We start from the raw sequence: 26,540 nt of genomic DNA on the forward strand, positions 1-26,540 counted from the left end.
AACACAGAATACCTAAACACAATCTGCTTTAGATCGTCGACTTAATATTATGTATTTAGATGTATTATGAGCATTTATAAGAATTGTAAATAGGTTTTTGAAAACCTTTTCCAATTATACTGTACATTAACATTAGAATAATATAACACTATGCTTACTAACAAAATTAAATTAAAACTTTAAAATAGAAAATGATCAGTAGATCATTAGCTATTAAAATACATATAAGATGTATTGTGAACATAATTTAGTAATAATAAAAAGCATTTTAAAATCCAAAATCAATTATATACACATTTCAACCATTGGTGCCATGACAGGTTGCCCCAAGGCGACATCTATGGTCAAACTTTTTTACATGAATACTACAAACTACAAAACAATTATTAGTTTTCCACTAGGTTCATTGTAGAAAATTCAAAATTTGAATATTTCGCCTCCAGCCTAATGCACACATTTTACTTATTTTTATTTTATACCAGAAAGGTAAACCCCAATGTGCCTTCCTGGCCAATCACAAACAATACAGCATTTTTATTATACAAGTCGCTGTATTACGAGACACTTAAAACTCGCAAATTAATGAAACATCTATGAATTCTCCATAAATTTTATTGTACACTAGCCCGACATGCGTTGCAATGCCACAATAACGCATGCAATTCCCGTTCCCGTTCTCGTTCCCGTTCCGGTTCCCGTTTTCGTTCCCGTTCTAGTTACCATTCCCATTTGTCGGAAAAACGCAGACAGCGAACACATTTGAAATAATTCAACTGTTTGTTTATTTCACCTAACAACGCAGGTCATGATGGTCATGCGTTGCAATGACCTTTTTTTCCCCCGTTTTTCTCGTTTTTGGGTGATTTTTTTCACAGTTATCTTCCCGGACATGCATACAACAAATTCTGAAAGTTGTGCCACACTAATGTTCCCGTTCCCGTTCCCACTTGTCGGAAAAAGGTAGACAGCGAACACGTTGGTCGCGATGCGAAAACATTTGAAATTATAACGTTGCAAAGATACTCATTCCCGTTTTGGGCGATTTTTTTTCACAGTAATCTTCCCGGATATGCATACAACAAATCCTGAAAGTTCCATCGTAATCGGTTCAGAGGTTTAGGAGCCTATTCGAGACACACACACACACACACACACAGACATTCATTTTTATATATGTACATACATATATAGATTCATTAATCATACTCAAATAGTGGTGACATAGTAGATAGGAAGGATTTTAGCCAATTTTTAATCGGGAACGTTTCAGCAATGAAATATATTAACGATATTATTAAAACAGTAAATAATTGTAAGATTTATCCTTTTGCGGATGATATATTAGTATATACATATATTACGTAAGAATGCAAAAGAGATGTGTGATATTTTGAATGCGGAATTGAACAATATAAATAAATGGTTGTGTGTAAATAAATTAAAAATTAATATTAATAAAACAAGAATGATATGGATAAATAATAAAACTGGCGTAGGTGAAGTGAAAATGGATGACAAAGTAATAGAGATTGTCGATAACATTTAATATTTAGGTATTTACATAGATACAAGACTGAATTTTAAGGTACACGCTGAAAATATTATAAATAATGGCGATACATTAACGTGTATTGATGACCAAAATGAGCAATATGGCAAAGTATGAAAACGATCGGATAAGAGATAAAAATGACCACTGACACGAAAGCCATGTGAAACTTAAAGGAGGTATGTAAAAAAATGGCTAGAAAAGTTGGTGTTTTATGTAGGTTAAGAAATGTTTTAAGTAGAAAAAGTAAAGTTTTAGTCTATAATACAATTGTCTTTCCACACGTAGTATATTGTGCCACTGTGCTTAACTTGTTTAGTGGCCAAGATATAGGGAAAATACAAAAATTACAAAATAAAGCTATGTGAAGTATTTTGAATGTTGGTAGATTAAAAAGTATAAGAAGTATGTAAGATGAATTGGGATGGTTGAGTATTAGTAATAGTTTAAAGCTAAGCACATTATCGTTTGTTTATAAGTTAGATCATGAGTTATTACCCGATTATTTTAAAGATAATAGAATAAGAAATAGAGATATTCATAATCATTACACCAGAAATAAGAATAATTTAGTTGTAGGTAGAGTAAGAAAAAGAAAGACAGCTAGGGGTGTCTTTCAAAGGGGTGTACTAATGTATAACGCCCTCCCTGAGTGCATCAGGTCTTCTAAGACCATGGATGCATTATTGCGAGGAGCAAAGAGACACCTCTGTGAGGGACAGTACATATAAGTTAAATATAGAATTTTAGATTTAAGTTATTGAGATGTATTTTTTTTTTGTAAATTAGCTAATAGCTAACATTATATATAAATAAATAAATATGTACATTCATATGTGCAATTTATATGATATTTTTTTTATTATTATTTTATGCTCTGAAAGACGGCATTGCCGATGGCCCCAATTTTATACTTTGCCAAAGTGCCCCTATCGGGTGATAACTATGGTATAATACTTCTACCCACACATTTATAATTTTTATGGATTATAAATTTTAAAAACATATTCAAACATTGGTGACATAATATATATGGATAGGATGGCTTCTGATGAGGCAAACTTTGATAAGAAACAATCACCCAGGAGTTCAAGAAACGATCACCTAGGAGTATAAATATTGACTGTCATGAACAAACAAATATATATAGTAAGTCTCTTTCGAAATTGTATGTATACCAGAATCCGGCGACTGTGTCCCCAGAAGCTTCGCCCTCGGTGACTGTGGCCCCGGCGACGCCTGCGCTCCCTAGGGCTTCGCCCCCGGTGCCTTCTCCCTCAGGGACTTCGAATCCTTTGAATCGAAGTCGAAAGCGGAATTAACATTGTCGTCATAGAATGTTACATAATACATACATACATATATACAAAGTCTCTTTCGAAATTATATATTAGATATATGTATTCTACAAATAAATTGATAATATCAACAACTTGCGTATTTTATATTAAAATTTTATTAATTTAAATATTTCAAAATACGAAACACGAACCCAAAACTAGCAAAAAAAAAAATTCGGATGTGACCAACCCATGACTTTATCTATGTATGTGTTATATTTGAGGAATACCTATAAGAAGTATAAAAAACAAAATTCGATAATGAAACGTATGTATGTTCATACATATCGGCCTTGTGAGCATTTTCAAAACAAATTGAGCGCAAATGTAGGGAAACTTACACAAGACAAAAGTTCTACTTCCGGAGTGTGATTCAATCATCAATGTTATTGAAATTAATGTTCGTAGTGAGGTTGAATCCGCAGAGGCTCGTGAATATTGATTATTTAAATAAATATAATACAAATGTATCCATGAAAAATAAAACCGTTTTCAATTTGTACATTTCAAGTAAACGCTTCTACTTATTTTATAATAAGTTTGAAAGATAAATAAGGGAGGTTTCGTTACTTGTTATTTGGTATTTATTTTTTCGAATTATTGATGTTAACAATCACTTATATTTTATTATTTAGTACGTAAGTAGTTTTTTTTTGAAGAATTTGAGAGTATTATACGATTTTAATATGAAATTATGCATACTTATTATGTATGTATACATCTTCCTAGTGTTTCTGTATGAATACATACCCGATACGTTTTTTTACTTATTACTTACCTCCTTTACGTTTCACATGGTTTTCGTGTTAGTGGTCATTTTTATCTCTTATCCGATCGTTTTCATACTTTGCCATATAGCTCATTTTGGTCATCAATATACGTTAATGTATCGTCTGCCATTACGTTGGAGATAAAATATCGTATACAACGGGTTTCAAATTTCGAGCTCATCGAGTTGCCTGACGTCTACAACGCCGACGTCAACCGCGTTATACTGTCTTCTAACCTTTTCGCCTTGATATGCCCATTACAGATTTTAATTGTTTAAACGCCTATAATTCACTCTATATTTTATAAAATTTGCTCTATAGGTTCTCGTTATCTCTAATATTTAAATAATTATAGTTTTAACTCTCATATGTATATATAAATTTCAAATTTGGCGTGTAGCTTCTTGTAGGGTAATACACGATATATATTGATTTTTGGCCAAATATGTCAAATCTGATATTTCACGGCTAAAAAAAAAACTCTTCACGGAGTTTTATCTGCGAGATAAGTATTCAATAAGAAGTTATATCGTATCTAATTGTTAATATGATTTACAATAAGCTTACATACATTTAGTTTTTTACAATAAGCTTACATACATATTCATCACTAGTCACCGGAGCCTGAGGGGGCCGTGTATTGTTCAAAGGTTGTAAATGCATTGTTAAAGGTATGCCGAACAATGGATAGCACTGTGACTATCCTACCTCTATTCATCACATGTATGTAAGCTTATTGTAAAAAACTAAATGTATGTAAGCTTATTGTAAATCATATTAACAATTAGATACAATATAACTTCTTATTGAATACTTATCATATAAACATCACATACAATTATTTTTAGTTATCAGCTGATTTAATTTATCTGATGATTGAAAAGTTCATTTCTGTAAATACATAAACTCATTTATGGACAATCATACATTGATAAACTATTCTTAAAGCAAATCATTATTAGTTATCAGCTGATTTAATTTATCTGATGATTGAAAAGTTCATTTCTGTAAATACATAAACTCATTTATGGACAATCATACATTGATAAACTATTCTTAACTGTATGGATTACATTACAATTTTATTCATTACATATTCATTGTTAATATGATTACAACTTCAATTTTATCATTAAAGCAATCTTAGTATTAATAAACTATTCTAAACTGCAAGATTCCCGACATAAATGAGTATACATAATTCCATCCGGCATAAATGAGTATACATAATACATAAATGAGTATACATAACTCTCGTTCCGTAGATGCATATATACAATTTTAAGATTCAAACATCTTTGCAACTGGACTTGATGACTATGATTTATAGAAATACTACATATTGAGATTATAAAGTGCCTTTAAAGTCATTTAAATGCGATATTACTCAACAATGCAAATAATTATAAATAATAATTAAATTAGTTTGTAAATAATTATAATTCAGTATTATACTAATTTCTGTAACACTAAAAAGTAGAAAATAAAAAGACCCTTAGTAAAAAAAGGTTTTTTAATTACTTACCTCTTATGTATATAATATTAAGATATATAAAAACTCAAGTAAAAAAAAATAAATGTATATAAAAAACTTTAGTAAAAACCTCAAGTAACAAAATAAATGTATATAAAAAATAATGTACTAAAATATAAAAAATAAATGTATATAAAAAATTTTAGTAAAAAAATATATTAAAAAAAAGTCACAAATCCAGGTCTGACCAACAGCATACTCTGAAAAATTCATTTTCATTCAGGGATTGAACCCGGCACATTCTTGACGCTAAGCAGAAGCTTAACGACCGAGCTATGCTGCTGGCTATATATGTATTTTTAACTTTATTTTTTATTATTATTCTATACTATTGTATTTATTATCTATATATGATATTATTTATAAGGACGATGGGGACTGCACTATTGTCCCTATCGTATGGAATAAAAAAGTCATTATTATTATTATATAACTCTTATCGAGCAAATTATAAAATGTGGAGCAATTGTAATCGAGCTATTTACCGGATACTCTGCCAAGTGTAATATTGAACTAACTGACACACCGCAAAATTTACCTTAACCGCAACTCGTAAAATGGACAAGCATAGGGAGGTGGGGGGTGGTTTCAAAAATGAAAATAATACACCCTGGCTTGGGAAAATTCACAGGGGGCGAGTTTCACTTTTTTAGCACGTTTGATTACGGCGTCAACGCACGCACGCCGTAAATATGGAGTTTTGCTTCGATTTTTACGAATTTTCTCGCCGGTTTTGACTTTCAGCCAGGGTGTAAATGTAGGGTGGGATTGGGGGTGTAAATTGGGGTAGATGTTGTTGTTGCAGGATGTTTTCAGTCTTGGTTTGTGAGGTGGGGGGTTGACCTGTTGCTGAGGTCTTCAGTTTGTCAGTCGGCGACTGAGAGCCGTCGCATTCGCAACTCTTCGCGTTCGCTTGTCCTACAGACTTGTTCAAAATTTATCGAAAATTTATAAATTCGATAGAATTGAACTTCATTGTGTGTGTGTGTGTGAAATAAGATTTAAAAAAAATCATCTATTTAAATCGAAGATGTTCAGTAACAGTTGAAGTTTATTCGAATCTGACGACTCGTTTGTAATATTCAACTGGAGTGTTTGCTGAAAAATGAACAAGTTCAAAAAGATCAAATTTTCATAACATTTTCACAGTTAAAGTGCAGTTGTATGCAATAGATAAACTTATTTAAATCAAATATATATATATTTAAAAAAATGTTATCGTTAAACAAGTTTCCGTTTTTATTGTATGTCGCCATCGGAGCGTTTTGCTTATCAGGTTTGTAATTTTAATATTGATTTTGAATTATAAAAAATTAAATACACATGCAATACAGTTCTGTTTATATAAATATACTAGGTATATAAAAACATCTCAACACTCAAATGATATATTATAATTAAATCTGTACAGAAAATTTCACACCTATTTGCATGCCATGCACACTATTTAAATAAAGCGTGCACTTTGCATTTAAATCAAAGTGCAAAGTGCAATTAAATTTTAATATTGATTTTGAATTATAAAAAATTATATACATATATATATACACATACACATACAATACAGTTATGTTTATATATACATATATAAAAAAATTCTCATCACTTAAATGATATATTATAATTTAATCTGTACGCCACGCACACCATTTAAATGAAATAGCATGCACTTTGCATTTAAATCAGTTTAATTTTTGTTTTGATAGTAGGTATGTGCGTAATATAAAATGTATTTAAAAAATATATTGAATAATGGTATTTTATAATATGACAGACAGCTCTACTCTAATACGCACAGCTGATTTGCGTCAATTTTGAACGAGTTTGCATTAAAATTCCCACCAATCTCAAAACTGACACTTGAGAAGCTTAGTTGTGATGTTTTTGACTACACAACTATTTTTAATAGTGATCCGTGTTATCGAAAATATTTTTTTGATGATGGAAGGAAACCATGACCCATTTATCTAAATTTGCAGAGATAAATGTACACACATTTCGGTAATACATAATCTTATATTGATAAAGCTGAAATCACACTTATTTATAAGTTTATTAGCGAATCGGCAAACTTTTCATCGTTTCGGTATTTTGGCGACACTCCAGATGTGAAATAATATTTCGGTAACCCATTTTAACAGGTTTGAATGCGCTGTTAAGAAAGTATTATAAAACTTTTTTCGATACGATGAACTTTTGATGGTTCTTTGTTGGAATTTCCACAGGTATTTTGACAGCGGGTGATTATTTCGTATTGTTTGTTGAAATGTCTACGATGTTTACATTGCCGAGATAATGTATGGACATATCGAACAGAACAAATAAAAATATCAATTCAATTCTGTGTGTATACAAACGCGCGATCGATTTATATGGAATATATTGAATAAAATATCATTGCATTATGAAGTGAAACGAAATTGCCAAATTGAAAAGGACGTTGTGTAAATAAATGTTCTAATATTAAAAAAAGGCAATTGGATTGAACACGAAGTACAAAATAAATAATGTCATATTACAACCGAATGCAAAATGATACTGGAATATACTCATAAGTACATATGTATGTACATATACGAGAGATTAATTCGAAACATGAATGAACTTCTAATATATGTATGTATATATTTGAGATTCGTCCAAAATTCACATGTAACACGATTTAAAAAAAATTGAAATAATAAAATTGATCCAAAATATTTTAAATATTTAATATGTGAAAATTAAAAGAAAATACTCTTCTGTCTATTAAAGACGTTTATGATGTTTATTAAAGTGTCCATTTTGAGGAAAAAAAATTGGATTAGGCAATTGTATGAAGTTAAATATTAAATCAATGGGTTTTGATGTGTTAAATTATCACTGTCCAGTGATATTATATAAAAAAATATCTATTTATAATATATATTTTATTTTATTTCATAGAACATGAAAAATTGCCTTTACAGATCGTTCCAAAGTGACGAGTGTACTTAAATATATACAATAAATCAATAAAAGCAATATATACAATACGAATTCATACAAACATCCACAGTGACATCTATGAAGAATTTTATAATCAAATTGGTGAACCTCAAGACCCTGAATAACTTGAGATAGGAAAGGAGTAGCAAATTTCACCCGAACCATTTCAATAAAAATCAGAAAATTAGGCAAACTCGACCTGTAGTCACAAACCAAGGTCTGGCCAGCAACGGGACTCTAGTGGGACTCGAGCCCGCGACCACTATGCTCGAAATCATAATATGCTAAACACTAGTCGACACCCCTGGTTATATGTATAAGTAGTATAAGTTATATACTATCTATAAGTAGTCCCTGCGTTGCTGAAGAAATGTACATCAAGGATAATATATATTTTTTAATTTTATTGCATACGACTATGAAACTTCTACGAAATGATTGTACTCATTAAAATACTGAAAAATCTTTTTTTTTTATTCCAATACACATAAGTATAGTAGAAGTAAAATGCGAAGAAAAAAAATGCTATTACTGCGTAGTTAAAAAATAAAAATATCATACAATAAAGTTTAGTGAACGTCTAAAAAATTAAAACATATCTTTGTGTGAATAAAAAATATAAATAAAACCATAAAATGAATTTTTTAATTTCATACAAAATAAAATATAAAGCGTTCGTTTTGATACATACATATGTATGTATATATATATATATATATGTGAGTAATGTAAAATTTTATTAAAAACTTTTTTGTAATGGTAAAAATCCAATGTAATGACTAATATTAAAATTTGCTTGTACTTGAAGGTGATTTAAAGTGGAAGATAAATTGCTTTTTCAATTGAATAATTTCATTTGAGAGTTAAACGTAATATATATGAATAATATATATAAAAGTAATACATTATATATATCGGAATAAGGAAAGAATCAATATCGTTTCGTACAAAGCAATCGAAGTGCTTACAAAGTTTAAAACTTCTTCGATATTAAATTGGATTAACGAAAATTAGGAACGAGATTATTCCAGTCGGTTGACTTCCACTCGCACGTGTCTAGTCATCGCTAAACCTATAAACCTTGATCTATATTTACAAAATGGACCAAAATAAATCTGCAACCAATCTGCACGCTAAATACAAGAATGATCTGACTTGCAGGCAAAGCGGAAAACCCATTTTTAGCCGCGCCGACGCCAGAATAAACACAATATTTAATTCAAAAATCGATTTGAAAATACATTTCCATCGATATAATGTGAAATTATACACGTACAATATTTTATATATAAAATTTCGCATGGGCTAACGGGCCGTTGACCAGTCCAAGTGTTCCCTAAAAATACGAACCACATGTTTTTCGTGCGAGAATTGGCAACGTCTATTTTTATAGTTGTATCTCAGCGGGTGTTTGCCGTTGCCCAGTTTCGTCACATTTACTACAGTTTATTTTCAACTTTTTCGTAATGATTCCATTTCGATAATGATGTTTTAAGGTAGGTGTTCACGTACATAATTATGTGCAACCAATCGGCAGATGAGTCTTGAAATTTGACATTCAAGAGAAGCTAGACAAGGAAAGGGAGATTAATTTTTAATTTTTGTTACTGATTTTTCAGCATTCCGACATAAACGCACCGACACACAGAGTGGTATTTGGCCTGAAAACCAGAAAATAGCTTTGTGTACTATTACATGCAAGGTATTGATGATTGTAAACAATCTTAACCTTTGAAGGATACGATAAGGATAATATTAGATAAGAAGGATAAGGCCTCAAGTTCGAACGAGTGTCTCGAACTAGGGTCGAGTAAGACGCCAGTATTTTTTAATCAAAATACAACTTTTCTCTATACAAATAGGTTCAATATATAATCATTTTATACATCAAGTAAAAATTTTTTTTAGTCCTATAGCATGTTTTTGACTATTTTTGTATTAAAAAATAACGACAAGCATCAAAACGCAAACGCATATAGGTAAGGCCAACAAGTGACTGCATGACTCGATAGCCACGCGCTAAAAGCGACGAAAACAATAGCTTACGAAAATATAGCTGTCTCTTTCTCTCGCATTGATTCATTGATCGACAAGAATATGCAATCGAACAGTCAAAAACATGACTTATCGCTACCGTATTTAAATCATACTTTGGAACGTAGAAATGTATTTTTTACGATGTATCCCTTTTCTAAATTTTACAAAATCTATTAAAATAAATTTCTTATAGTTCATTCTAGGAATACAAGAAATATAGGGTGTATAGCTTTGTAAACCACATAGTTATTACAAAAAACGTAAAAATTGAGGCACTTGCATACCCCACTTCGGTGAGGGAGGGTAAAGAATATTGAAATTTTTCCAAAATTAAAATTCAGAAATGTATTTAAAATTTACATGCTTTTCTATTAAGGAATTTTCAAAAAAATATTTGTCTGCAAAATAATATGTTTCAAGGTAATAACATAATCCTCAAAATTTAAAAAGTAAAAAGTTCCGCCTCTTTCAATAAAGTAAGGAGAGGTTAGGCTAGGCTTTTTAAATAGTTAAATTAAAAAAAAATCTACTTTGCAACTTTATGATATTTCTTTGTATTGTTTTTAACATACAAATATTAATAACGTTTAAAATAAAAAAAAATAATATAAATAACAATTAATATAAATATTATAATTAATATTATTATTAAAATTATTATTAAATTAAATATTATTAAATATTAATGCTAATATTATTAAATAATAGTAATATTAATATTTTTAAATAATAGTAATATTAATATTATTAAATATTTATTTTTTAATGTTTGAACATTTATTTGCCTACATAATAATATGCTTTGAGATTAAAATATATACATACATAGTTAAATAACATTCTGGATACATAATTTTCATTTTATAAGTAACCATCATACGACAGCTTAAGATCAACCAGCAGCGTGGACTGATGGTTAGCATATTATTGTACATTATTGAAATATTTATTGTAAATTAAAAGACAGACAAGCAGGAGTCGACGCCTGAGGGATTCCAGCTGTGAAGAGTCGCGGGGGTTTGATCGGGTGTCGCTATTCTGACTTGCTCAGAAAAATATGGTGCTAATGTCTTAGATGAATAGTTTTGAAATTTAGAGATCGGTGATCTTTCTGATGGATGCGCACGGGGCATCAATCTAGTACCTATCCGGAATAACCTTGTCATTTATGTATTCTATATCGGTCTGCAGGAGGGTTATAAATTGGTTTTTTTCGTTGATGAAATCATGAGCCAGCAGCGTGGACTAGTGGTTAGCATATTATAATTTCGAACGGAGTGGTCACGGTTTGATTCCCACTAATAGCTGTTGGCCAGACCTAGGTTTTCGCTCCAGGTCAATCGTTTCCTATCAGAGTTTGCCAATTTTTCTGATTTTCATTGAAACGGTTCCTGTAAATTGGCATCTCCTTTCCAATTTTTCTTGAAAATCTCAAGTTATTCGGCGTCTTGAAGTTTGCCAATTTATATAATAAAATCCATGTCACTGTGGATGATATTTGTATGAATAAAATGCTTGTATTAATTGTATTGTATCTGTATTAGTACACTCATTGCTTTGGAGAGATCTATAATGGCGAGTGTACATGTTCGATTGTTATCTGTTATCAAAATATACATATGGTTGGGTGATCGTTGCTGCATTTTACTACCACAACAAAGTATCAAATACCATACAAATACGTAGGACTCAACTCTTAAAGGGACACGTGGTACAGGTAGTCAATAGACTCGTTTACCAAAATGAACTACCTTTGGTTTATATGAGTTACACTGCACACGGACTTAATCATTTATGTATAAATGCACTCTTATATGTATGTAAATGCGAAAACTAAATTCTACATACATACATATATTTTATTATAATTTCAATTGTAAAAAATGTTTTTGGAACGTACTGTACATATGCATCCACAAATAGTTTTTTGTGTAAAAACTGGTTTGGATGAAAGAGAGACTTTTCTCTCGTAGGGTTTCTAGTTAGGACAGATGTTGTAGCCAGAGACCCTGCAAGAGATTTGTCTGTCGACCAATCTTTACACGAATGTTACAATTTATTGTTTGTTTTTGGTTTTCAGTATGTGCTGGGGTGCATATCGACAATATGGACGTGCCACAACTTGTGGAGTTGGGTAGTCACGAGTCGGTGGTCTTAGACTGCGAATACACGTTGGGGGACAGTGATGGGTTAGTTGTGAAGTGGTTTCTGAACAATAAAAGCAATTTAGTGTATCAATGGATACCGCCGAGAAAGCCCCAGGACATAGGCCAGTTCAAGGGGAAGCTGGACTTGGACTACAGAGCCTCGCGTAAGTCAAACTTAAGTTGTAAGTTGAAGTATTCGGTCATGTATTGAGATTTGTTTCATTTGGTGGAAACTTTCAGAAATGTTTTCATTTGTTTCATTTGGTATTGTGTAAAGAAATATATGAAAGATAGTGTTTATCTACTGTATTTGAGTGACTCTTACTGTGTTAAAAATCTTTTTTTTTTTGTAATTTCGCAACGAGTAAAATACTAATAAATTATAATAATGTATTTAATGTTTTATAAGAGACGTGCAGACGATGCGCATAAAAAACAATATCTCAAATATAAAAACACGCATTTTTTTTTTGAAGGAAACAAATAATAACGCTCATTTAAAGTTTATATCTAACTAGCTGTATTACCCGGCTTCGCTCGGTATTTATAATATAAACTGCTTAATCTAATAGTAAGCGGTTTATATTATAAATGATTTATCTAATAGTATACATTTTACTAAATTTATTTGAATAGTTTTATTTTATAAAAATTTATTTGAATACTCATTTGTTTTTTTTATTAAATTGACTGTCACGAACAAACAAACATACATATATAAGTCTCTTGTAAAAAATTATATGTACGCCCCCGGCGTCTGTACCCCCAACGTCTGCGCCCCCGGCGGCTCCGCCCTCTAGGGCTTCACCCTCGGCGCCTACACCCCCGGGAACTTCGAATCCTTTGAATCGGAAAAAAACGAATTATTTGTTCGATGACGTCACGGATTTCTATGAACGAAGGATACATACATACATATATATATATATTTTAAGTATCTTTCCAAATTATATATTAGATTTATTTTTATTTTTTTAGCAGTAGAAATTTTAATTCAATTTATAAATTGGAGAAAGTAACTAAATCTTCTTAGGCTAAGGTCTAAGACTGTATTTTTAATTTAAAAAAATAAAAACATATATAGAGTAACAAGCTTTATGTAGGGGTCAGATATATATGAATATATGTACATATGTAAATATGCATATAAAATATTCTTATTCTTAATTTTTACATTTAATTTAAATTTTATTAATATTTATATAAATTATATTTTATTATTATATTTTAAAATTATTTATATATCTAATATATAATTTCGAAAGAGACTTTGTATGTATGTATGTATTTTTGGTTGGGAACTTCATAAAAAATACAAAGTTTCTATGACGACAATTCAATTGGTTAAATATTATATTTTTTTCGATCCAAATAAATTTAATAAAAAAAACAATAGAATATTTACTATTAGATTCGCCATGTTTACGCTGTTTATATTTAAAATACTGAGCGAAGTTGGGTAAAACAACTGGTAAATTATAAAATATAAATTTGATTAATTAATAATACGAGGCTTTTACTTAGAAACTTTTACATATCGGAAATTAAAAAAAGGAATTTCGGCAAAGCGAAGGACAATTTATCCAACCTATATATGTATGTACATAGGTAAATATATGCCTACATAAATATATTTCGTAAATATGTATATTAAGTATTAAAACATTCTAAAAAAAAATTGATTTCTGATGGACTAAATTTGATGTTTATTATTTCTTTATATATATTTTTTGTTATTTTCTTTGGTCTTATCAAGTAGAAATATTGACTTGGACGACGCCCGGTATACTTATTCTTGGTTGATACATACACTCGTTTTATTATATAATGTTAAAAAAAGTTTTTTAAAAACATACCTCTTCTATAATTTGTATATAAAATTATTATTTTGAATAAAAATACAAATCATTTTATTTTACTACCGCCATCTATGTTTAAAACTAAAAACTGGATAAACGTCAGGCACTTTTCAGAAATTCAAATTTCAAACGCGTCTAAAACGATATTTTTTCTCCATCGAAATGGCGGTGGATACATTTACTTATATTGATGACCAAAATGAGCAATATGGCAAATTGTGAAAACGATCGGATAAGAGACAAATTTTTTCCTGAATTGTAATCGTAAGTGAAGTATAAAAGAGGTATATAAAAATGTCAAATGTTATCAGCTTTGAATATGTCGGATTATGTACATAATTAGCGAAATAGGTTATCGATCGGCAGATTTTCAACCTTTTCTTGATATGTTAGAATCATTGAAATATTTCGAAAAATATTTAGGGAACGCCAACTTTGTTGTTCAAAAGCTTTTCAATTATATTTAGTTACATGTACATACATACATATATAACAAATGGATCCAAACGAAATATCCCATTATTATAGAATTGTATGTAGATAAAAATTTAATTCGCTCAAAATCCCAAAGCAAACGAATTTCAATTTGAAAATATGAAATATGCTACATAAATTTCAACATTGCAAAACGAAGAATGAGTAAGGTTTGGCGAAGTTTTCCATTCAATGTTTCCGACCGCTACGCTGATACAAAGTGTATGAATCCAATCAGTATGGAATATGAATGAAAACTGATGTAATATTTTAACAGATTCGTAATTTTACGAATGAAAGAACAAAGGAGCGAAATGAAATTGATATTTCATATCGTAAAATGAAATTATTGAATTTAATATCCTTTTTTTATGTCATTTTTCGTTATTTTGAGTCAGCGCGTTGCGAAATTTGATGCTTTGTATTTTACGATCATAATCATGTTTTTATATAATGCGTTTTTTTTTTACGGTTTTTCCATTTATTGGAAGCATTACATACATATGTATATACAACAAATATGGACAAATATTTGGAAATATGTACATATGTACTGCTCAAATTGCTATATTCTTAAAATTAGACTGGACATACATTTGCTAAACTTTAGGTCTGTTTATACTGACACAGCACAGACTGGCAACATCAGTACGAAACATATTATTTAGTACATTATATGTGGACACCCTAACATGTTCCGTTATATTATGTACGTGGTGTAGACATAACAGCAGTAACCGATTAAATCTATTCCTATTATACAGCAGCACATGCCACCGAAACGTATCAAGCATAACTATTTTTCTTTGTGCGCATGCGTATATGAATATTTTCGGAAACGTCACATTGTGACAATATTGAGTCGCGCTCTGTAATGAATATGTAAGCCGATTTTGTCTCGCACTTAGCCAAAGCTTGTCTGAACGTGCGCTGCTGTATAGAATGAATAAAAGTAGTCTTTTCAGTGCACTGCTGTGCCGGGCTGTTGCCGTGCGGTATGGGATAGTATAAATAGACCTTTATATGTACATATGTACGAATGATTTGAATATAAATTTGTCCACTAACTTTTTTCGGCTCTTACACATTATATTTAAATTTTTCTAAAAAATATTTAATAAATCTATAGTTGATTTTTATAAATGAGCAACATTATATTCGATCCGATGTAGCGTGAGACATACGAGCACGTAAAATAATTTCTTTACTTTTTAAAATTATTTCTTATGTGAATAAATATATGTAGTGTAATAAATATATGTAGTGCCTGCTTTACGCAAGTGCGCAGGTAGACGCACTTGCGAGGAAATGTCTAGACGCGCAGACAGTCAAAACATTTGCAAGACAGAGCTATTATATAAAATATCAGCATGGTACGAAAACAACAGATTTGGGCTTAGTATTGAATGTGTTAACTATGTAATATTATTACAATATAATTCAATGCAAGGTTTTAATAATATTACTGTAAGTTTTGCTGTCGATTACATGACGTTGACAATTACTTTTATCGTCTAAAAAATATAAATTTCCATTAATATAAAATATATACGTATTCCATAAATAAATTAATAATATCAACAATAAATTAATAATATCAACAATAAGTATTTTGTATTAAAATTTTATTTATGTAGGTAAATATTTCAAAATACGAAAAACGAACTTGAAACTTACAAAAAATAAAAGTCAAATTCTACCGACCGCTATACGCACGAACAATGTTGTATTTCTTGACTAAAATGCAACGTGAAACCGAAACGAAATGTGATTGGCCAGTGGGGGGTGAATGCGATATATTTTACATTTTTCGTAAATCTCATGCTAGATTTGTCGAATATAGTACGCGGAAAAGTCAAAGATGATGATTGTAATGCTTTTCCGTTATTATTAATATTTTTTCGCGATTGGAAGTCGTTGCATCAGAGAGAGCCTCATTTTGACAAACATCCTTTTAGCTTCACTCACGATTACAATTAAGGAAAAAATTTGCCTCTTATCCGATCGTTTTCATACTTTGCCATATTGCTCATTTTGGTCATCAATATAAGTAAATGTATCCTCCGCCATTACGATAGAGAAAAATTATCGTTTTAGACGTGTTTGAAATTTGAATTTCTGAAAAGTGCCTGACGTTTATCCAGTTTTTAGTTTTAAACATAGATGGCGGTAGTAAAATAAAATAATTAGTATTTTTATTAAAAATAATAATTTTATATACAAATTATAGAAGAGGTATGTTTTTAAAAAACTTTTTTTACATACCTCCTTTGCATTTCACATGGTTTTCGTGTTAGTGGTAATTTTTATATCTCTTATCTCTTATCCGATCGTTTTCATACTTTGCCATATTGCTCATTTTGGTCATCAATATACGTTAATGTATCGTCTGCCATTACGTTGGAGATAAAATATCGTATACAATGCGTATCAAATATCCACAATTTCGGATACGGTGACGTGACGGTGACGGCAAGCTACTATAATCTATCTTCAACCTTTTCGCCGTGATATGGCAATATCAGATTTTAATTGTTTAAACGCCTATAATTCACTCTATATTTTATAAAATTTGCTCTATAGGTTCTCGTTATCTCTAATATTTAAATATTTATAGTTTTAACTCTCATATGTATATATAAATTTCAAATTTGGCGTCTAGCTTCATGTAATGTAATACACGATATATATTGATTTTTGGCCAAATATGTCATGATATTGTGTTTTTTGATTATGTTGTATTACAAAAGTGTTTTGAAGTTTTAGTGTTTTGAAGAAAATAAATACTTTTATTCATTAAAGGTTGAGATATCATATATATATTATTAAAAATTTAAAATAATAAAATAAGGCTGTAAGACTTTTCCTACCAATCTTTTATTTATTCAAATGAAAAAAGTACTCTTCGTACCTGGAATTTATACAACTGGTAATTAATTATATTACATACGAAAAGTCAAGTGTAAGGCCTGCTTGAATTGTTGACTATATTTTTCAGAGGACCCCCTTCAAAAATACCGAGCTTTGAAGATCCTGAAGCTTGGCGCAGACATGTCCGGAAACTACTCTTGCGTTGTGTCCACTTTCAACGACGAGGACACCAAATCCAAGTCCATGTTGATATTCAGTTAGTGAGACAAACTCAAATTGGTAACAGCTTATCTGGCCCATATCTGGACCATTATTGTTGACACTTGGTCTTTCGCTTTGTGCAGCTCCCGGTAAAAACTTCCAGCTGCGTCAGGAGAAGAAGGACGCGGATTCGGTGAAGCTGGTCTGTTTCGCCGAGGACGTATTTCCGCAGCCCACCATTTCAATCACATCACAATCGTAAGGAAGTTTATGGTTATTTGACGATAATACATATGAGCTGTTCCATATTATTGGGCAGTAGAAACAATGTGGATCTCGATTCATATTGCTCGACGAATTTTGCTATGAAACTCGCACGCAATCCCAATAACTTCTCATTGACGCAATAGCACACTTATATATATGTATACGATATTGGAATTCTGAAAAGTTTGTTTTTATATTACAACGACATATTTTCTCCCTTTGAAAAAAGGCTTTCATCAATATAAAGGACATTTAAACTTATTATTTACATATTAGTCACAGTGACATTACAGAATACCAGACATCATATCTACTATATATATTATATATAAAAATTAATGTCTGTTTTTCTGTCTGTCTCGTACAGGCTCCTAAACCACTCAACCGATTACGATGGAACTTTTAGGATTTTTTGTATGCATGTCCGGGAAGCTTACTGTGAAAAAAAAAACCGGGAAAAAACCTCTTAATAATAATATTCGTAATTACGATTTTACCAACGCGAAAGTTTGAAGCGCCATTAGTCAAGAAAATGTGTTCGTTGGTAACCACGTTACCAGTTGGTTTATGACGACACGGCATTCACTTATCGAAACACTTATCTGTACGTTACATTGCACTGTCCGACAAATGACGACTTTTTTTTTATTCAGAGACGAGATGTGACTTTTCTTATAGATCTATGCTCATTGAATACGAATCTGGTATTTAAAAATGTTGATTGGCTCGCGATTCGGATATATATGTATTTTTTAAATCGCGCGATTTTTCTACATATATATCTTGGTGTTGTTCGGTCAATGTCTCAAAATCTGTCAATTTTCTGTTTAAAATGGATATTGGAATCTATAGTCGGGTATTTTGTCTTTCATTTGTAGTACTTTTCAGCTTTCAAATCTCTCTAAGTAGTCGTCCAGTTCAAATCAAAAGTCAAAAGTACGTATTTTCACTCGGGATTTTTATAATTTTTTCCCACTGTTAATACTATTTTATATTGAGTATTTTCTGTTGAAAAATGTTTATTAGAATAGTGTTCTGGCCGCACTATTTTTTTTTTTTAAAAGGGTTAATTGGAAGTGTGCTGAATTTTAAATCGGTAAAATATCGAGCTAAAAACTCATACTAGTGGAGCACGGTTTTCATATCTCGTTTCTGAACCATTTTTTGTGTCGAACAGTGTTATTAAAGTTTGGTAGCCTGCGCTCATCATTATTTTTATAATTGTATGTGGTGTATGAGTGGAATTTTGATCTTCTCAATTCCATTTGGGCCTCGCAGGATGTTTTATATTTTTTTACTTACCCAGTACCCACCGCGTATACCCGCATATTACGTAGTTTTTTACCAGATATCTTTCTGATTCATAGCAGTTGCGTTTTTTTTTTATGTTCTGCCTAGCTATCTGGCATGATGAGTAGCAATAAAAATACATTCGTGATGTGGTCACTCAAGAGTGAACTGTTATTGTTATGATTTGTGGTTGTGGGTGTTTGTATTGCCACTTAACTTGTGGGCTTGATTTGCAGCTAGTACATTAAGTAAATGCTATAGAAGTATGCTTTACATATGCATTATTAATGATTTTTATTTGATGTAGTTTGGATCTGAAGGATGTAAAGATAGATGTAGCTGCTGGAGCTGAAGGTCTCTTCGACGTGGTGGCATCAGTTCTGGTGAAGAATTCGGATGTCAGTGATGCAGAAGAGTTCATCTGCGAGATGAGATTGCCTCAAGCCAACTACACGAAGAAAAAGCAAACCATATATTATCCAGGTTATAATTATGCCGTACTTTCTTTTTAGTTTTGAATTGTACTAAATTTAAATAAAATATAAAACTCGATTAAAATTTTTCGTTATTTATTTTATTAATTTAATGTTTGATTTACTATTTGAAAGAGTTCTTAATCTCAATTTGACGTCTTTTGAATTCATTTTAAATATAGAATCGAATGAATAGATCATTGTTGTGGTTTAATATTTAATGTTTTGTTTGATGATATTTATTTGGTCAGTACATCCAATAGAGTTACTGACTTTTTATTGAAAAAAAAAAAAAAAATAGTTATAACATGCTTTTATTAACAAAATTTGCTTCTTGTTATAAAACGAGACATATATTTACGATGACCCAATTTATTATAGCATATGATATTTTTTTTAAATATATAAACGTGAGATAAAATTTGATTTCATTGGCGCAATATGCATATTTGTACTTACGTACATCTTTTTTTATATCTATAATATAATATTTCTAACAAAAAATATCATAAAAAGAGGGTTACATTAGTTTAAATATTTGTTTAATTCAGTATCTGTACCTGAGAATTTATTGGCAAATAAATATAATCTATTTTACCAAACCTTCAAATTTTAAAATATTAAAATGATTCATTTTATTGTTTCTTCTTAAAAATCCTATATTTTTCTATAGAGGGGATTGTTTTCCTATTAAAATATAATATAATTAAATTTATTGTAAATATCAATTTAAGAAGAGATCTATTTTATAAATAGGTCTGTTTATCTGCAAAAAATTTCAGATAAACATATGTATTTTTTTTTAATTTAGATTACACGAATTAAAAAATATATAAAACCTTAAACCTCTCAGGTGTATTTATTGCTATGTATATGTTTCATATTAAAGAGGTCAATTTTTTTTATCAATAACAATTTTTTTTAATTGCATATGAAGATTTGGGTGCAAATTTAACAATTCACACATATTATATTTCGTAACATTTAAATGTGTTTAAACGTAGAATTACGTACGCCTAAGATTGAGATTTCTTACAAAATTGAAAACTCCTGTTGCTGAGATTTATTGCTTTGCGAAAGTACATACATTCTTTGCATAACTTTGACACAATACTGCGAACTGACTACTCATCACCAGGTCAAGTAATTATTGTTTATACAAAGGACTATTTTTGCAATATTCAACTATGAAAATATTGTTGCTTTGTGACAAATAATTTCGGACTTATATCGGTTTTAAAGGCAACATATTTTCAAGCGACGTATTGTTTGTATTATAATATCCAAAAATGAATTCCATTTTTTTATTCTTTCTAATTGATAATTACGAATATAATGCGTATATGTAATATGTGTGAAGTTCCACTACAGTATTTCAATATCGAATCTGCTTGATCTCAATTGTCTTTTGTTTGTTTTTTTCATAGCACTCAGATCTTCATATTGCTAATTTACGAAAATAATTGACTAACCTAATAAAATAGCAAATAACTTATGATAGTTTGGTAAAATTGCATGCGCGTTGGCAGGAGTAATGCCGACAGCGCAGCTCACGGCGGCTGTCGAGAACGCTTTGGAAGTGCACGGGCAAGGCAAGTTACTATCATCGTTATGTTATTATTATTCAATATATGTATGTATATATATATGTCATAAACAATTTTTGAAATCGCTCATTGCGTGAAATTGTCAAATATTTTGCCAATTTCATGAAAAAAGCAACGGACTTGCACCGCTTTTTGACAATTTCATGAAATAAGCAATTTTACGAAAATACATGTGAGGCGGGAGCAAAAAATTCTAATTCTAGATTTCCCAAGATTAATCTAGTGGAAAAATTGCGTCGTATCGAGGCAACTTTAAATGAAAAAATCATCGATTTTAAACAGTATCCTGTGTCTCCAATCAACCGATTTATTTCGAAAAATGAATTGTTTTCATTTATTTATTTATTTATTTTAAACAGACCATTGTGGCATAACAGGAATTCCTAAAGCGCCACAATGGTCAAAAAAAAAAAATATATATATATATATTTTTATATATATGTAGGTATATTTCATATACCTTCATATATCTTTTAGAATATATTATTACTTTATCTATGCACTGTCGTGTTCCAAAAAGCAGTTTATATATTTTTGAAATTACTTGGTTAACAAACCAAGATTTCTATATTATTGTTGCGTAGTGGAGGGTGGAGGATCCAAGTAAAAGGCCAAAGTTGTTTCACAGCATTTATTCGTGATTCAGGAAATACATGCACCACCAGTGCTCCGTCCAGAATGCCTTGATATAGTCTAAGTACCTCCTTATAAAGGACAGGTCGCTCAGGGCATCTTCGACGTCCGGTTACTTCCCCATTGTTTAGTCACGTACTCGGATATGCAGTCCCACGTTTTCGCGTTGTCAGTTATAAGAACTCCACGGGAATGCGACCGAGTGCCGTTACCGCCGCTAAGTGCATTCGGGGGTCTCTCATTGTTAGCCGACTTGCACTTAAGCCTGGAGATAATCCTCGAAACTAATTATAACGGCGGCTCCTTTTAGCATACGCTACATTATCATAAAAACGTTAAATTTATGTTATTGGTTGGTATGTTCGAAAACTACAGATTTAATTATGGAACGATGATGAATTTAAAGTGAGATACGTAGAACTTTGTTTTACTAATTAACTTTGCTTCACTTTGTTTTGCTGCTGCGCTGACCGCTGTCACTTTCGGGGTTGATTTTAATGCCTACCACTTATGATTCATTAACTTATGTGATCGAATCCTGATCTATATAAATGATTTTTATCTTTTGGGTTTGGGGAAAGTCCGACATTCCTGGGTTGGGCAAAGTGTGGCACTCCTATCTTATTTGACAATCCCTTTACAGGAATTTTAATGGACTTGTTACTCATGCATATAAATGTGAGAAAGTGAATTCGATTATTGTGGGAATTACATTGATAAGCGAGGTACATAACGGTACGTAGTAACAAAAGATGAAGTTTGAAAGTTTGAACTCGAGATTTTGACTGATTCGAACTCAGAATCGATGACTGATCACATTTTCATGATCTAGAAAAAAATGTGTGTCTATTAATCTGTGTGTGTTAGTATGTGAACAAATACACCTGAACAAATGAAGCTGAAAAATTGTATTTGTATGTTTTATGTAGTAACTTAGAGTTGATAAGGTTTTGGTCAGAATTAGTAAGCCGGAAGTAGTAAATTTTTTAAACAATATTTAATTATTTTATTTTGACTATTAAATTATTTTTATTTTCTTGATATTTAATGTATATAATATTTAAAGTGATTTTAAGTAATAAAAAAAATTTGATCAAAATCCGATAAGCATAATTAGAGCTTGTAAGGAATCTTGTGTAAGATTCCTTACATTTGCGCTCAATTTGTATCAAAAATTCTTTCATAACCGGTATGTGTGAACGCGTATGTATGTATTTTGCATTATCGAATTTTATTTTTATCCTTATATTCATCAAATATATAGATAAAATCGTGGATTGGTCTATTTACTATTTAGCACTTGCCGAACTATGATGGATAGCGAGTGACCAGGACATAATTTATTTCTCCAAATATAGTGAATGCAGGGTCTTCATATTTTACGTTTTCCTCTTCAAAAGCTCTATGATTCAAATGATGTCATTACGAAATGAAAACATTGATCAATATCAACAGAAATAATTATTTTCACGGGTAGCCCCTTGTATGTATGTACATGTGCGTCTGTATGAGAATGACATCCGCCTTGGAATGACCGTTATTATTTTCAGTTATTGGACTTATTTTATATTATTCAACGTTTAATACACGATAAAATGATTTTTATAGTTAATTAAATAATAAACCTAGAAGATTTTGCATTATTTTTAGTTAAAAAATACATTTTATCTGGATGTTTGACGTTCAGAACAGTGGCTAGCGGATTTTTTAACACAGTAAGGCAAGTGTTAAATAAGATATTCAATTGTAATCTATTTCAGTTAAATTGGGTAGAGTTTGATTAGTTTTGACTGATAAAAGACAATTCAAAGTCACCGTTTGCCAAAAATTTCCATACAAAACGCTCCACGCCTACGACTGCCATTTGTATTCCGGAAGTGGTGTATTCGAAAAATCATTATTTTTTCATGTTTTCGTCATTATTTTGAATTATAAAAGTTGTTGGGAGCTTCCTTTGGTATTTACCTATTTTTGGAATACAAAAAATTACGAAAAAATATACTAATTTTATGTAATATAATCAAGCTAAAATGGCATACTTCGTGATTTTTGTCGAGATAAATCGATTGTTTGAAGGCACAGGATATTGTTTAAAATTTTAATTTTCCGCTCTGGCATGTATACATATATTTACTATACATTCATATCTAGTATTATACTAACACTACTCATACACTTTACTCATACTCATACTCGTAACATCTCCCAAAAACATCGTAAGATTAACTAATGTGGAGAAATTCGAAGAAATTCATTCATGATATCTGGCAATACGTTTATTCAATGGGATACTTTCAATTATACTAACACTGATTTTATACAAAAACTGCGTACTGATATGTTTTATGCATATGAGTATAATAAACTTGACGTGTCATATATTAAACGGATAAATATAGCATGTAATTCACATTTATTTTCAGTCAATCGAATTTTTCGATTGTATCGGATATATTTATTATATTTCTGACAAAATTTGGTCGAAAATATATCCGGATTAAATTTGACAATGTAATATGATTGGTTCCGTACGGAATTATTGAAGCAGCAATGTTTGAAATTGAGAATATTTTTCGTAAAATATTTTACTAAAGATATCATCCATTTTTCTTTTATTTGCTATAAAATGAAACGTTTCCAAAAATCAACAGCATTCAATTTATGATAATAAGTGAGTGTATTTCCATTTTATTATATGCAATATTTTTTTCTTTATATTTGGTTTATCTAATTTTGTTTTTTTTTTGAACAATAAACATATATTAAATAAAAAGCTGTTTGTTAAATTTGATGCTTTCGAGTTATTTGAACTCTTATATTTCAAGTAATTTACCGAAAAGCTGTGTAACTGCTAGTTTTAATTACAGATGAAAAAAATCTAAAAAAAGTAAAAATATAATTTTTTTGACTATTATAATTCACTAAGTTATTAAATTTAACGTATTTTAAAGCAATAAAAAATCACAATAAATAGGAAATACATCAGACTACTGATTTCCATCCTCACTTTTGCCACAGCAGTATTAAATTTTGGGTTAAAGGCTGCAAAAGCTGAAAAAATGTAAAAATTTCGCATTTTTTTAAATGTTCATATCTCACAATCACGAGCAAAGCAATAAATATCATTGTTATATTCAAATTTAGTGGGTCAAAATTAGTACATTATTTTTTAAAATAATAATATCCAGAAAATATAAATAAAACGATAATTTTGTATGGAATACAAAATCTATTGTTATATATGTGGATGTGTTTTCGGAAACCACAGGCCGCCACGTTTTTTTTTATATTTTGAACGTTTATTGTGTACTATTTTTATATACGCCGAGTTTGTTTTTTGAGCGATGCTTTCGAACGCGTAATATTCTATTATATATACGAATTTAATTAAATTTTTTTACGTACCCGTAGATAATAAAAACCCATGGGATGTATAAAATTTACCATGAACTCATCAACGCAGAGAAAATAATAATATGCATGTTGTGTAATGAAAGACGATCGATTTTTTTTCGAATTTTTCCCGAAATGTGTTTAATCAATTTTTTCAACGTTAATTAATAAATTTACGTCAAAATTTAATTAACCTTTTAATTGATGGAACCTCGGGGACTGTGTAATTTACACGGTACAAAGTGAATGTTACAAATTCGAATATTCGGTGGCCAAACGTCAAAATGACACTTAATTGAATTTCGTTCAATTATGTGCATTTAAATGCAAGTCCTGTTATTATTAATCTTTTATATTATTATTTTCAGGAAGCGGATCGAATAATCTCCACGGGCCGAGCAGATCGTTGCATGTTTTAATTTGTTTAATTTACTTTGCGACGGGGTACATTTTACACTGTAACGTTTGAAGATGCCATAGGTTTTCTTATATAATAATGATGATGATGAATATTGAATTTATTTTAGTGTTTGTTATCGAATATATCTATTTAAATGAAGAGAAAAAATATTTTGTATATAAAATTGAAAAATATCTGACTAATAAGTAAATTTAATAAATAGTAATTTATTAATAATAAATTTTCTATCGATTGTCTTTTCATATGAATGACGACAAAGAACCATGTATATAATGTAAAATGTATGCACTTTAATTAAATAAAAAAAAAAAGAAAAATATTTTTATTAACCGCTGTGATATTTGGTCTACATACTTAACAAAGTAATTTGTTGTACATAATTTAAATAATATGTTCAATGCGCATCTATTTGTAAAAAATATTCGCAAATAAATTAATTAAAAATTTAATATTTTTTTTATTAAAAAATATAAAGGTAATCGAATCTCTCACATTCTCTACACTCCCTTTTCTTCTCCTTTCTTCTCCGTATCACTTATTAACGCAAAGCCTCCACTCAAATTGCAAGATATATGAATAATTTACTTTAGCATATTCTGATATGCTAAGCGGTTGTCAAACTTTTAAAGGAATCGCAAGGATTAAGTTACACACGTCATCTTGCGTGCCATGACTAAAAAGCGGACCCAGAGCGCGCCGTTCATTGT

General features: G+C 30.2%; 1 protein-coding gene across 2 annotated transcripts; it reads left to right on the forward strand.

Moving 5' to 3' along the window:
* Positions 1–6,061: 6,061 nt before the first annotated feature.
* LOC143921257 (uncharacterized) lies at positions 6,062–26,272 on the forward strand. 2 transcript variants are annotated; one of them, XM_077444469.1, is made up of 7 exons: positions 6,062–6,469; positions 12,278–12,508; positions 17,676–17,804; positions 17,893–18,007; positions 19,614–19,789; positions 21,309–21,375; positions 25,785–26,230. In XM_077444469.1, exons 1-7 carry the CDS (start codon positions 6,406–6,408, stop codon positions 25,879–25,881), a joined length of 879 nt encoding a protein of 292 aa, XP_077300595.1. In that variant the 5' UTR covers positions 6,062–6,405; the 3' UTR covers positions 25,882–26,230. The 2 variants fall into 2 exon arrangements, with proteins under 2 accessions (XP_077300595.1, XP_077300596.1); XM_077444470.1 differs by lacking the exon at positions 21,309–21,375 and having other exon boundaries at positions 25,781–26,272.
* Positions 26,273–26,540: the final 268 nt, after the last annotated feature.

This window comes from Arctopsyche grandis, chromosome 13 (assembly GCF_051622035.1).
Source record: "Arctopsyche grandis isolate Sample6627 chromosome 13, ASM5162203v2, whole genome shotgun sequence".
NCBI classification, from domain to species: domain Eukaryota; kingdom Metazoa; phylum Arthropoda; class Insecta; order Trichoptera; family Hydropsychidae; genus Arctopsyche; species Arctopsyche grandis.

Coding starts and splice junctions, on each gene's coding strand:
- LOC143921257 (XM_077444469.1), top strand. CDS start 6,406: ATGTTATCGTTAAACAAGTTTCCGTTTTTATTGTATGTCGCCATCGGA. Junction 12,509..17,675: donor CTTGGACTACAGAGCCTCGC/GTAAGTCAAACT, acceptor TATATTTTTCAG/AGGACCCCCTTCAAAAATAC. Junction 17,805..17,892: donor CAAGTCCATGTTGATATTCA/GTTAGTGAGACA, acceptor CGCTTTGTGCAG/CTCCCGGTAAAAACTTCCAG.